Raw genomic sequence first — 13,776 nt, forward strand, 5'->3', positions numbered from 1 at the left:
AGGAATGATCAAATGCACTTGGACTAGTTTATGTAAATAAAACAAGCAACACTGCATAGCGCGTGTCATAAATCTTTATATTTCAGTGGCATGGAGTTGATATCGGGCAGGTGAATTCTACACCTACGTCTCCAATTGATCTCTATGTACAAAATAAACAAGACATGACCCTGATTGTCTCAGTACTTCCAGTAAAACCACTTGAAAAAAGGCGACAGCAACAGATGTCTCATTACAAAAAAAAAAAGTAAGAAAATCCAAAACAAACGGAAGTACTGTATATCATAAACAATTATGATATGATGAGACGGGTTTGAATTCATCAACACGGTGAAAAAACTTACACCTTTGACTGCCCATTACTCATAATTTTGTTTTGGGTGCAACTAAACCTAATGCAAATATTAATATACAATTAACTTAAGATGAAAGAAATGTTGCCATAACATTTTACTGGAATTACAAGTACATCACTAAATTATGCAGGTGGCTCGCACAAAAAGGTAGGGTTGAATTCACTGCACATTCCCCAAACCTCACGCAATACCCCAAAGAATGTTCATGTCACAAAAACAGCAACAGTTGATGAGGTGACAATGTCTCGCAATTCCAAATGAAATTTTTTGAAATAATGGCAAAAGCTTAGCTTTTTTCTTCTTCAGTGAATAACAGATCTGATAACCCCCCCCTCAAAAAAAAATTGTGAGTCAGTGAATTTTCCAATGACAAACCACAAATATGCTGGATTGAATGTAGTAATGTTTTCTTTTAAGTTATTAATTTATCTTAATTTTTTTAATTCACCTCTTGTATATCTATGACAATAAAAGCCAAAATCAAAACCAAATATGACAAATGGTCAGTCAAAGCATATATTTTTTTATACACCTTGAACATATGTGTAGAGGGGGAAAAAAGGATGCAGTCCCCCAAAATAAACAACGCATGCATACAGGCTTTCAAACGGTTCTCAGTTTAGCGTGTCTGCAGCCAGACTGAGAAGATCCTGCCTTAGCGTGTCAACGCAGTCGGCCTGCCCGGCAGCCTCTCGCAGGCAGTCGGCGGCCTCGTTGGCCGAGAAGCAGGGCCGCTGCCCCGTATCCCGACAGCCCAGCATCAGCGTCAGGCAGGCCCGACGCAGCGCCGGGTAATTGTAGCGCTGCGCAAAGCAGTACACTTCTGGCAGAAGGCCAGCCGGGACCACTTTCGTACCGTATCGTTCCTCCTCCGGGGGTTTGAGGGAGTCCGGAAGTTCTGCTTTGAGGAGCTGAGCCGAGCTTTTTACCTCTGACTTTTCTGCACAGGGTTTCAAACTTTTAATTTGACAAATACTGTCGACTTTCCTTCCTGGGATGTTTTTGCTCTCTTTCTTGTTAAAGGAAGTTGTTGTTTTCATGCTGGTCTCCAAAAGAGTCTCTAATCGCAGGTGAACGCACGTCAGGTCCAACTCTGATGTCCTGCTGGCCAGGTGCTCTTCGGTGTTGTCCTGGTCTCCTCCTGAGGGGGGCGCTGCAGTACGATCGTCACCAGACAGGAGACAAGCCACGCAAAGGTCCTCCAGCTCTCTCTGAAGCTCCGTGGCCAAGAATCTGCACGCTCCCATCATGGCCTCGCCTAACGGAGATTTCTGGAAGGACGGCTCCTCTGAATGAGAGGAAGCGAGCCCCTCAAGTTTCAACGAGTCCAAAAACTGGCACTCCTCCGCCTGGTTCGATGCTGCCAGCCGGCACCCGTGCAGGTGGTGCAACACCGGTACCAACATGCCTTCAGTAACGTCTTTAATGCGGACAGCTTCTCCGGATTTAGCTTCCCCGAAGCCGCCTTTCAGCAGAGCCCTGAAGTACTCCGAGCCCGAGCCAGCCACGGTCTCCTTGTTGGCCGGGACCTTCGCCCCATCATCCAGAAGCAGCAGCAAGTCAAAGTCAGATGTGGCATACGGGCAGACATAAGCGTGGCGAGGCTTCTTAGAGGGAGGTGGCGCCGCTGAGTCAGCTTGACAAAGTTTAATGAGGCGTCCGGCATCAGGGTGCGATTTGATGCTGGACACCAGGGGAGACAAGCAGCCAATCAGAAGGGAGAAGTAGAGCGAGTGGAGGGACACGTCCGGCCAGGTGGAAAGCAGGCGCCTACAATCGGCGGTGTGGGCGTCCATGTCGTCGCGGCAATCGAGAGGCTGCAGGGCCAAGAGAAGGCCGCCGGAGTCCAAGAGGAGTTTCCGCAACTGAGGCTTGTTGCTGTCAGAAAAAGGAAATTAGGATTACTGTGGAACCTTGACTTAAAAGCTTAAAATATATATATAAGGCACAAAATCATGTATTTTTTAAACCCATCAGTACAAAGTACAGCTGGGCGATTTATCGATACATAAATAATTTGGATAAACAGTGGAACCTCGGAGTTTGAACGTCTTGGAACTAGTACAATTCGGACTTCAACCAAAAATTCTGAGTAAAAAATGCCTCGGAGTTTGAACTCATTTTCGGAGTTCGAACACCCAAGCAAAGCAAGCTAAGCCGAACGTACCTTGAAAACGGGTAGCCGAGTGAAGCCGAGCTAAGCCGAGCAATGCCGAATGCTCACGTTGCGGTAGTTGAGACGATGCACTGCTCATTTCCAGTCAGATCGTCAATACTCCCGGAGGTGCTCCATCCATACTTTTGAATTTTCCATGACAATTTTTTTCACCATGGGGCCAAAGAAAGACAACAGTGCCAGTGGCAGCAAAGAAAAACATACAGTGCTACGAACCACAGTGGAATTAGAAAGGAGATTATCGCGCCGTTGTAACTACCGTGACTACTTCTGTAAATACTGGCACGAGGACCCCCCTTAGCAGTTCAACAACGTGCCGGACGTTAAACAACGCACGCAAGGACCGCTTAGTAGTCTAACAATATGCCCAATGTAAAATACACAAACTCAGCACTGAACTAAAGCTAGCATTAACATAGCGTTTATCATCCACTGATGCCATCGCACCACAACAAAAAAGGTAAGGTATTATTTATTGTTCAAATAATGTAAAAAAACATAAATAGAAATTAAAATAAGAATTTTCTGTTTTTGGAGCTTGGGAACGGATTAATTGCATTTACATTATTTCCTATGGGCAAAAATGTTTCAGAGGTTGAACAATTCAGACTTTGAACATTCCGCAGGAACGAATTATGTTCAAACTCAGAGGTACCACTGTATTTTTAAATGGGATATGGAATTATAGACTATTTCGTATATATATATATCGATATATTTCAAATTTGCGCCGTTGCTGTGCTCTTGACTGGGAGCAGTCTACAGCGCTGCCGCGTGCCTCCGCCCCTCCTCTCTTGTGCAAACAAGTGGGAGGGGCCGGGAAGAGACACAACAGCACTCATCAACAAGCATGGAGGAAGCAACAATGGCTGCGGAGAGAGCAAAAGAAGAATTGGGATGTAAAAAAAGAAGCAGTGGCTCAGTAATTTACAGATGGTTTGGTTTTAAAGTATAAGATGAGCAACAAAATCACGTTATATGTGGGGAGTGCGATAGACAAGTATTAGCCAAGGTTAGATCTTCTGTTTATCAAAGTAGGAAAAGAGGGGGGCGGGGGGGTTAAGTTGATCTAAGTTTTTTTTCTTAAGTCTGTTTCTTGTGCAACTGGAGACTGTTAAGATTTTGCCACTGTTCAATAGTCGATAACAATAAAACTATTGTGACGTCATATTTGGCTTTGACTGAACATTTGTTCTCACTTTGCGGAAAAAACAAACACAAATTATTCTTTGGTATAATATTATACAATTTAAATGGCTCGTTTGCATGAAGTACATTTTTTAAGTAATCTAAACATTTATAGTGAATATTGTTTCTTCAGTAAGAAAACAGTGACCCCCCCCCCTCCTTTTTAATCCTGGTCGTGGCTGGGTCAAACTGATCCATTTACAAGTAAATCAGGTTAAGTAGTTCTTAACATGTCCAATGAAAATGGTTCATATTTGAAAGTTGACTTAATAGATTAAAAAATATATATATATTATTGTAATTTTTCAATCCTGCACTTTTGGTTTGATAAACATGCCCGGATCAAACTGAGCCGGGATCATTATTGCTGTGCCTGAGAAAGCACAAAACAAGATGTTTGTTGTGTTTGTCTCCCTGGCGATGCCGCACAGAGACACGAAGCTAACAGAATGCCTGAAATCGAAATGAGATTGAGATTGAGACTGAAAAAAGGACTCACCTGCTGATTAAAGGCAGGGACAGTGCGCAGTTGACTCGGTCCGACTCGGAGCCCGACAGCATGACGTGTGCGAGGACCCCCGCGCCAAAAGCCGACTCGCACTGGACGTGAAGATTGTTGAGGACAGTCACACCTGCACAAAAGAGAAAACGTTACAAATCACCCGTGTTTAAATAATGCACCAAACCTTGTGTACCAGACAAGACAAGTCACTCCACAATGTTGAGTTCCAGTAGACTGATGTGACCGCTCATTATGTTGTGTGCCAGTGGATAGACATGCAGTCTTACAGCGATGTTGTGTGCGAATATACTAATATGGTCACTCTACAATGTTGTGTGCCAGTAGACTGCAGATGACCGCTCATTATGTTGTGTGCCAGTGGATGAACATGCAGTCTTTCTGCCATGTTGTGTGCAAGTATACTAACATGTGGGCACTCCATAATGTTGTGTGTCAGTAGATAACGTGGCCACTCCACAATGTTGTGCCAGTAAACTGCCATGAGTACCCTCCACAATGCTGTGCCAGTAGAGTCAGACATGTGGTCCCTCGACAATGTTGCGTTCAAGGCCACTAACATATTCACTTTGAAATATTGTATTCAAGTGGATTGATGGGGTTGCTACGCAATGTTGTGTGCCAGTAGTGATCGCTAGGCAATGTGTGCCCAAAAACTTTGACATGGTGTTGCTCTGCAATGTTTTACACCAGTTGATTTCAACATGGTCGCTCCGTAATGTTGTGTTTGAGTAGACCCTGTCATGCGGTTGCTCCTTAATTTTGTGACAGACAATTCTAACATGGTCACTCCACAATGCTGTGTGCCAGTCAAAGGTGACATGGGGTCACAATATTGCGTACCAATAGATTGACGTGTTCTATATGCAATGTTGTGCCAATAGACTGATGTGGTCGCTCCACAATGTTGTGTGTATTTCAGTGTTTAATGGTTTTACATAACTTTTTAGCTCCACCAAGTCATGATTTCTGCAGATTCTCAGTATTAAACTTATTTTTAAACACCGGGTTAATTTTTGGGGAAATACAATTTAACATTATATCAAAAATTTACACAAATTTAAAGACCTAATCCCGGACCCTAATAGATACTTTTCAACTACTTGTGGAATAAATAGATTTCTACTTGTTTTGGCAATGTTCAAACTGTGGTGAACTACACATTTAGACAACTGTGCATACTCTGTTAAAATAAATTAGAGCAGAAGGAAAATAAATAGAAAATACTGTGTATATACAAAAATAAGCAATTTAGATTTAAGTATCATGCTTCATACGTTTGATTTGCATGTCTCCGAGCTTGAAAATTAAGCTGACAAATTAATCAACATCTTACCAAGCTGTTTGACCTTGGCTTTCACCCGGTCATGCTGTCGCCTGGCCCCGCGGTCTCTCTGGCAGAGGTGGTGGTAGATGAGTGCCACGGCCCCGGTTCGAAGGAGCGCTCGAAGGCAGCTGGGATTGCAGCTGAGGCGGCAGAGGAGGCGGAAACAGCGGCTGCTGGGGTCCTGGTGCTGACTGAGGTAGCGCAGCAGGCCCAGCACAGTGCTCGAGGTGACCAGTGCGGGGCTAGGGTCGGCGACGTGGGAAAAGCGCGACAGCAGCAGCAGGACGGGCGACTCGGCCGTCCAAGGTTCGGGGTGGTACGGGTGCTGGTAAGCGAAGCGCCGTGGCGTGGACGGAGGCGCGTCAACGGTGAGCTTCGCTGCGGAAGAAAGCGCAGAGTGCGCCCGCTGATGCCTTCTGTTGGGCGATGAGAACTTGGAAGGGGAGGGCGGGTTTGTGGCTTTTAAGGCGGGGGACACGGTGGGAGGGCTGCAGGGTGGCGGATCTCCCGCTTTCCACCGCGATGACGAGGAGTTCGGAGCGTCTTTCTTTGAGGTAGCTGCGTTGAAAGAAGAGCAGGTTTTAAGTGGGGCGAGGCAGTCGGGGTTCGGGGAGCTTTGAGGGGGTGATGCCGCCCACTCCCCGTCGGCACTGCTCGAGGAATCCAGCAAGTCTTCTTCGGAGGAGATCATACCCTCAGACAACAGCCAGGACCTAGATGCAACACAAGTTACTTATTTAAATTTGTCAAATAGTTGAATCATAACTAAATGACAAATTTTTATACAGGCTTCATTTTTTTTTATTGTATTCATAATTATTTTAATTGCATAATCAAATATGATTTTTTTAAATTGTGCATTAGTTTCATATTAAAAATACATGTAATTTTGATTCTTTATTATACATAATTAAATGAATTATAATGATCAACAAATAATTCAATAAACGTTAAATGTGTAATGTACATTAATAGTGATTAAAAAATATATTATATACAATCTCTTTATAATTAACTAATTATTTAATAAGTACATTTAATTTTAATAATTAAACATACGTGCATGCAAAAATAATTTATATGATACAAATAATAGATTTTGTGTTTTAAAATGTGTATTAGATAACTAATTTAAATACAGTTAATTCAGCCATATATTAAATGTGCTTGTAAAATAGTTTTCTGATTAAATCATGACTTCTCCTTTTAATTTTTATTATGCTAATTAATTTAAATACGATTAAACATCAATACATTTATAGAAGTTGCAGTAAATTATATGTGTATGGAAAACTGTTTACTTAATACACATAATAATGTGCAATATAAAATTCATTACATAATTTTTTTAATGTATATGTCATTCATTTATTTATGAAATACTTCATTTTCATTGTATATTTAAATATGTAAAAACATATTTAATTATTTACAATAAATCAATTGACAAATTCTTAAATGACAGTAAATTATAATTTAAAAAAAAAAGTGAATAAGTGCATTTTAACCAATTTTGAGTAAAAATAGAATAAAATAAAATTAATAATAATAAACAAATTAATTAATTAACACAAATAATACAGGATTCTTGTTAATGTAAATGGTGCTGGGCTGAATTTGTCATACCTGAGACTTAAAAAGCTTGACGAGCCCTGTTCCCTGCCGCCCTCCTCCTTCTTGCAACCCACGAAAGGCGCAAAGTCAAAGGAGTCCAAGCCTGGCGGCGAAAGAAGCTCGCTGTGACATGAACCCGACGAGGTGCCCGGGCTGCTGCCGGTCGTGTCTGTCTTATCACCCGCAGTGATCGCCACCAGCCGGGCAACTAGCAGGGGTACCAGCCCAAACTCCTGCAGCTGCTCCACAGCCGACTCGTCAAAGACAAAGTCCACACAGGCCAGGATGGCCAGCCGCGCCAGGGGGTGACTCGGGTGCGCCGCCAGAAAGCCCACGAGCGCCTCTAGCCCGCCACTCTCCTTCACCTTGGCGCGGTTGACCGCCTCCTTGCAGCACAGGCACAGCGCCTTGAGGAAGACCCCCGACTTGAGGGGGTCCTTCTTCGCCTCCGCCGTGAACCTGGGGATGACCCCCAGGGAGCCCACCAAGGGGCGCAGGCATCCTTGAGAGCACAGGTTGGCCAGAGTCTTGAGTGCCAACTCCTCAAACGGCTTGCCAGCCTCTCCGGACGCCATGACGCCCAGCTGGGCCAGGACCCCTGAGCGTGACAACTCCCTGGCGCATTCGGGACCACAGCCTCGGGTGAGCTCGTGGACGGTCCTGAGGGCCGCCCTCCGTAGGCCTTGGGGGTAGTCTGGGGAGATGAGAGGGGCGAGGGCCGACAAGGCACCCTGAGTGAGAAGAGACAGGCGGTTGTTGGGCGTGTCCGACAGGTAGAGGAGCGCCCGCGAGGCCGACTGGGCGCACTCCAGCTTGGGGCAGGCGTCGTTGGGCAGCGCGGCGGTGGGGGAGGACGGGGCGGGTGACAGAGACAAACACAGAAGGAGGAGAGGTACGCCACCTGAGTGGAGAAAAATGACAAAGTAACAATTGAAATTAAAAAAAATGTTATCATGTGAAGTGGCGGAATTCTGCCTAGCAATAAGTGACAAGGCAGCCATAGCAGCAAGTTAAAATCAATTTATTCTCATAAAATTTTGTTTTCTGCTCTTAATCCTTGGAAGATTATTTCATCATTGTTCATTATTTTATACAACCTAATAAAAGTTTGGTTGTGATTCTGCATTAAAGGGACCCACAAATTCTGCCTAACTGGGAAAATAATTTAAGCCATTTATTCCTAATGTGAAATCAGTTTCCAACCCGCAATGTGCAGTGGGCACGGGGACTCACCAGTCGAGTGAATGAGCGCCGAGCTCTGCGAGTCCATGGCCAGATTCCCCAAAGCCCGCGCGGCTCGGTTCTGGATGGTCTCCTGGGCCACGTTCCTCTTCATCACATCCACTGAGACAACAAGGACATTTGTCAAGATGCTGTGATGTGTGTACAGTACACGGCACAACCACAGTTGCTGATTTACGCTACATAAACATTGTATCAAAATGTCTAAAAAGGAAACTCACCCACAACATTTATTCCGTCAAGCTTGCGAACCTATATTGGAAATGTATAAAGATTTAATATTCGAAAGAAAGATCCAGGTGAAAGAAAAAGTATGTAAACCCTTTGGAATGACCTGCATTTCTGCATAAATTGTGAAGTTAAGTTCACAGCCACCATAGGGCACTCATATCTCAATCACGTGCTTGCAAGTGAAAGAAAAACAAACAAACAAAAAAAGGAAAACGAACTAACAACAGCTCAGGTCACTCGAGTCACACGTCACCAATGTACTCAAAATATTTTTGTGATGGTGAGTTATCACGGTACTTTAACAGCGGTACTTTAATAGTACTCTCTAGTTCAGAACGCATTTTTATGACCAAATCCTAACGAAGGGTTCACAAACTTTTTCTTGCAACAGTATAAATAACTGCAGTGTGAGTGGTTCTTTTATCTTACTTCAATGCGTGTCTCCAGTTCGGTGCAGCAGTTGGCCAAGATGCTGAGGGCCAGGTCCTGAAACTTCCGGGAGCACTCTGGGTGGCCGAGCAGGTCCAGCAAGGGCCGCAGACCCCCCTGAGTGCGGAAGCGGCTGATGCCGTCCTTGTCGCCCTTTATGTGTTGGGTTCGGATAGCAACCAACGCTCGCCACTGGGACAATCTGGACCTCTTGTCCAGTTCACCTCCCGAGTCAGGTGGGGGCTTGTTCAGGTGTGCCAGGCACCAGGTCAATGAGTACTCTGGCGCTGATGGAGACCCTTCCCTGCTGGAAGGGGCTCGAGATGGCTTTCGGCCCCTTGGCATGGGTAAAGCAGTCATGGTTCCTTTTACCAGGTAGCCTACTGGCTCATTGGTCTTTACCTTTTGTTTGATATTTATTAATTTACATTTTATTCCACTGCCTGGAGACTTTTAACAGCAATTCATTGACTTTTGCGATCCATTAGAGAGTGGACTGTTAATTCATACTGTATTTAAAAAAGAAAGAAAGAAAACACTCTCACATGCTTAGAAAACTACAATCTCCGGTATGACAAAAAAAAGAAAAAGAAGCTTCTATCACCTGATGCCGCGGTTGCTCATGGGAAATGGAGTTTCGGCTGCTTCCCCTCCGCTCCCCGCAAGACAGGCCTATGTCGTGTCGAAGGCCAGCCAATCGTTTTTCCTGCTCCCTGACGCGTGTTTGTCCAATGTAACATAATTTCACACACCGAGTGACGAGGCAAAGCTATGATTACTCGCTGCAGTGCCGCAACCGTCCAAATAGTTTGTGTGACACAAAAAGCAATCGCCTGTGTTAGCCGCTAACGCCATCTTTAGCCAAACAAGAAAAACAGGGGCGCTCGGCGAAAGAAGCAGGGAGCGTATAGGAGGACTCGGTTTAATAAATGCTGGGAGTTGTAGTCCAACTTTCAGGCCGAGAAGCTTTCTATTGTACGCTTCCTGCTCGAGAAAACTACAATCCGAGTGGTAGTACTAGTACAATATGGCGCGCGGCCTTTCGGGATTGTAGTTTTACTGACAAACATATCATTACAGTCTACTGTTGTGTGGGATAAAATGAACTACATTTCCCTAAACTTCCAAGTGTTTTGTTGTGGAACCCTTTTGTCCAATGCGAGAAGGACTTTTTATAGTGTTGTTAATCTCCACGATGGAGACATCGCATTCACCGAAATACTTGTGATTTTGCAAAAATATGGAGGTCATCGAAACAATTGTTATACAAAGAACGGAAATGAAGGAGAAGGAAGCGGCGGTGCCCATAGTGGAAGCAGAAGAAACTAAAGCGGGTTTGTATTTGTTAAAGTTTGGTTTATATTTCATCGAGGCATCGCTGAAGAGGAGGAGGGCCTCACGATTAGTGGATGGGTAGGCAGGCGAATAAAATGATTGGATATGACTGATATTAGGTTTGACAACAACAATTTTAGTTATTATTGAAATTATTACTCTTTTTTTAAATTATTAAATTAGGGCTGAATGATATGGGTTTGGAATAAAATTTCCGCCATCTAGAATTTGCGTGATTTCTCCTGATACCAAACAAGCTTTTAAACATTTTCACCCAATGAGATGGCTTGGGCATCAGTTGAAGATGCCTCCTGAACTCCTCCTGCCTGATGAGGTTTTCCAGTCATGTCCCACCAGGGGAAGACGAAAGACATGCATCCTAAAGACACCTCTCGGCTGGCCTGGGAACATCTTGCTATCCCACTGGAAGATTCAGATGAAGTGGCTAGGGAGAGGAAACTAATTTTAAACTTTCTTGCCCCTTATAGAGTTCATATGGACCCTCCAGGCCACGTGGCACCTTGTCAACACCCGTCTGGAAATGGACCAGGCTTTTGAGCAGCCAGTGTGCAAAAAGAAGAAACTTTGGGAGACGGTGGCCGAGAGGGTCAACGCCCGGCTCAGGGAGGATGCGCAGGATGCAGCCGACGTGGGCGTCAAGGCCCACGAGTGCGACCTGAAGTGGAGAAACATGTTGACCACCTACAGGAAGAACACAGAGCGGGCTAAGAGGCTGGGGGCCGCCGCCGTCCACTGGGAGTTTTTCGGGGCCATGCAGCGCGTCCTGGGTAAAGAGGCGCAGGCTGGGCGGGGCGTCAAGATGGGCGGGATCAAGACCAGCAGCAAGAGGTTTACGCCCATTCTGCCGTCGCCTCCTCCCGCGGTATGCTCAATGTCCACAATGTCGTGCGCCCTGAGGCCGCCGCAGGATGTCCTTCAGCTGTACATGGAGTTGCAGGAGAGGAAGCTGAACATGTGGGCCCAGCAGAAGGCGCTGGAGGAGAGGAAGATTGAGGCCATTAACAACCTGGCACACGCCATCGCCAGCCTGGCGCAAAAGGACAAAGAAAGCCATTAAACAGAGAGATGGACTCACGTGCGTATAAAACTGTAGTTATCAAGATAACACAAAATTATGACTTTTATTGTCTTAAAATAAATGCAATTTTATCTCATGCTATTATGACTTATTAAAAAAAAAAACTTTACTCTAGTATGTTATGTCTTTTCCCTTGGAAATATACATTCTAAATAAATAGCTACATTCTCATATTAAAAGGACTTTCTTTTCCCCTCAAAATAGTTTTAGCCTAATAGTCATGCAACTTTATTCTTGTAACATTCTGTTCCAACTTCCAACATTAAGGATTTTTTTTGCTAGTTTTAACACAAACCTCTATTAGGCGTTGCCGTTTCATACTGTATGTATATTAAACAGTTTGGTTACAAGATACATAAAAAGAAAACACACACTAGATTCAGGATTTCTCAAATTGCACAAATAAGGGAAAATGATTTATGGAATAGACTTGTGGAATCACACCGTTTGAAGCAAGAGTGCCCTCTACAGACTACAAAGCAAAAACATGCCAGGAAAACCGCACTTGACTTCAATAATAAAAATTATATTATTATTTATTTATTTTAAAGGCCTCCTCTCTAATTAATATCCCTTGCCACAATTTGAAAAAGTACAGTGTGGGGGGGATATGTTGAGCCCAGGTACCAAATTCAAGGACCGCCACTGGTATGAAGACATTTCCCCTTCAAATGAAGGCTCTTTGGAGACCAATTAAAGTCACATTATTTCCTGCTTCCTGTGGCAAGCTGACTGTAGTGTAGCAAAAAGAACCACAGCTGCGCTGCCATTTAGCAATCATCACATCCTGTTTACAACTTCCGCTGAGCCAAAGGCCAGTTTGCCGAGTCAGCGCTCTTATGACTCAACGAGGGTATTGATTGGCAGTAATGGTACAAATACTTTATTACTGTACTTAAGTTAACTTTTCAGGTTAGCTTAGTATCTGCACTTCTATCCAAGTACCAAGTTTTGTGTCAATTAGGGATAACTCATCTCATTTCCTCCCCACGTTTACAGCTCCACTTTGCTTTGGGGGTCTGGTCATGGAACTCCCGAGAGTTAACAGTACACACACAGGGCCTCATCTGGCCAGCACGCCGTAAAAGGTTGACCCAGGCTGATTATTCACAGTCAGCAATGTGGCTGCTGCCTGTGGGGGAGAACAGGACGAAGCTTGCCTTTTTTCAGAAAGATGACTTGTGGTTGGAGAAGAAGATTCAGTTTTGTTGAGCATGACTAAAGACAAAAATCTGAATTAAAAAAATAAAATAAAGTAGTTACACTACACTCTGCATTTAATCAATCACTCAATGGACTATATGCCACGGAGGAGGTGGGACTTCCGGGTTTTCACCCATCAACTTTGTTTCCGTTTCCGGTTTGCGTCATGTGGGCCGCGTCCCAATACGTGCGCGTTCCAGTCGACGGGTGCGAGGCTGCGAGTATGTAGTGTTTGTCTCAGTGTCCGAAGCATTTCAGATAGCCGAGACGCCCTCCCGCCAATGAGCGGGGAGCGCGCGGTTGTGGGGCATGGGGGTGCGAGTGTTGGAACGCGACCAGCAGTGGCCGGAAACGGCGCTGATGTGTAAAACCCGGAAGTCGAAAGTCGGTGGCAACTACCCCATTCGCTTTATTTACAGACTGGAGGTCCAGACATGGACAAACGCAATGTGCACCAACAAAATCTAAATTGATATAGATACACCAAGATAATCATAGGAAAATACATATTTGCTGTAATAAAAAGCATCATGTGAGAGGTAACAATGTCTCCAGGTCTGGTATCCTGTTGCACTTAAATATTCATCAAACCCTCCGACTGAGTAAAAATCATCGACTTGGCTCCAACATCCTGGCGTGTCTCCAGGATAGGAAGTGCCTGTCTCGATCCCGAGTGACCTCCACATGCCTCTCAGCTTGGAAACTGCAACTCTCCTGTCAGTCTTCTTAGGTTCCAATTGTAATTCCAGGTAGTGAGGGAAGATCCGTTTGACTTTTTGTGGCCATATGTCTTCAGATAGCAAGCGCTGGCTGGGTAATGTCAGACTCAAAACTCCGTTTCTTTAAAGTTATGTTGGCAATCACTGACCTATTAAGTCAGTGGCCATTTTGTAGTGCTGTTCAAATATGTAGTGACTGGTGCCCACATTTTCATAGTTCAACATTTGTAAATTCCCTATTTGTGTTTGCCTTGGAGCCTTAACCTCCTTTATACAATGCACAACACCTGTTACTGTTTTTGTGGCTTTTGGGGGATAAATCAATGTCAAATGGGGG

The 13,776-nt window shown here is 44.5% G+C and overlaps 2 protein-coding genes across 3 annotated transcripts; one reads left to right on the forward strand and one right to left on the reverse strand.

The window, feature by feature from the left end:
- Positions 1-58: 58 nt before the first annotated feature.
- On the reverse strand, positions 59-9,950 carry armc5 (armadillo repeat containing 5). 2 transcript variants are annotated; one of them, XM_086058848.1, is made up of 8 exons: positions 9,688-9,950; positions 9,084-9,420; positions 8,645-8,675; positions 8,415-8,525; positions 7,194-8,082; positions 5,577-6,280; positions 4,220-4,352; positions 59-2,234 (listed from the first exon to the last, which is right to left on the reverse strand). In XM_086058848.1, the coding sequence occupies exons 1-8, from the start codon at positions 9,705-9,707 to the stop codon at positions 971-973; spliced, it is 3,489 nt and encodes a 1,162-aa protein (XP_085914974.1). In that variant the 5' UTR covers positions 9,708-9,950; the 3' UTR covers positions 59-970. The 2 variants fall into 2 exon arrangements, with proteins under 2 accessions (XP_085914974.1, XP_085914965.1); XM_086058839.1 differs by having other exon boundaries at positions 9,084-9,592.
- Positions 9,951-10,257: 307 nt separating this feature from the next.
- Positions 10,258-12,149, forward strand: LOC147181684 (uncharacterized). Its single transcript, XM_086085178.1, has 2 exons — positions 10,258-10,417; positions 10,907-12,149. The coding sequence occupies exons 1-2, from the start codon at positions 10,324-10,326 to the stop codon at positions 11,494-11,496; spliced, it is 684 nt and encodes a 227-aa protein (XP_085941304.1). The 5' UTR covers positions 10,258-10,323; the 3' UTR covers positions 11,497-12,149.
- Positions 12,150-13,776: the final 1,627 nt, after the last annotated feature.

This window comes from Leptonotus elevatus, chromosome 1 (genome assembly GCF_054856555.1).
Source record: "Leptonotus elevatus isolate MCC_2025b chromosome 1, RoL_Lele_1.0, whole genome shotgun sequence".
Lineage (NCBI taxonomy): Eukaryota > Metazoa > Chordata > Actinopteri > Syngnathiformes > Syngnathidae > Leptonotus > Leptonotus elevatus.

Coding starts and splice junctions, on each gene's coding strand:
- LOC147181684 (XM_086085178.1), top strand. CDS start 10,324: ATGGAGGTCATCGAAACAATTGTTATACAAAGAACGGAAATGAAGGAG. Junction 10,418..10,906: donor AGCAGAAGAAACTAAAGCGG/GTTTGTATTTGT, acceptor TGCCCCTTATAG/AGTTCATATGGACCCTCCAG.
- armc5 (XM_086058839.1), bottom strand. CDS start 9,443: ATGACTGCTTTACCCATGCCAAGGGGCCGAAAGCCATCTCGAGCCCCT. Junction 8,676..9,083: donor AACTGGAGACACGCATTGAA/GTAAGATAAAAG, acceptor TTTCCAATATAG/GTTCGCAAGCTTGACGGAAT. Junction 2,235..4,219: donor TCCCTGCCTTTAATCAGCAG/GTGAGTCCTTTT, acceptor TTTTTCTGACAG/CAACAAGCCTCAGTTGCGGA.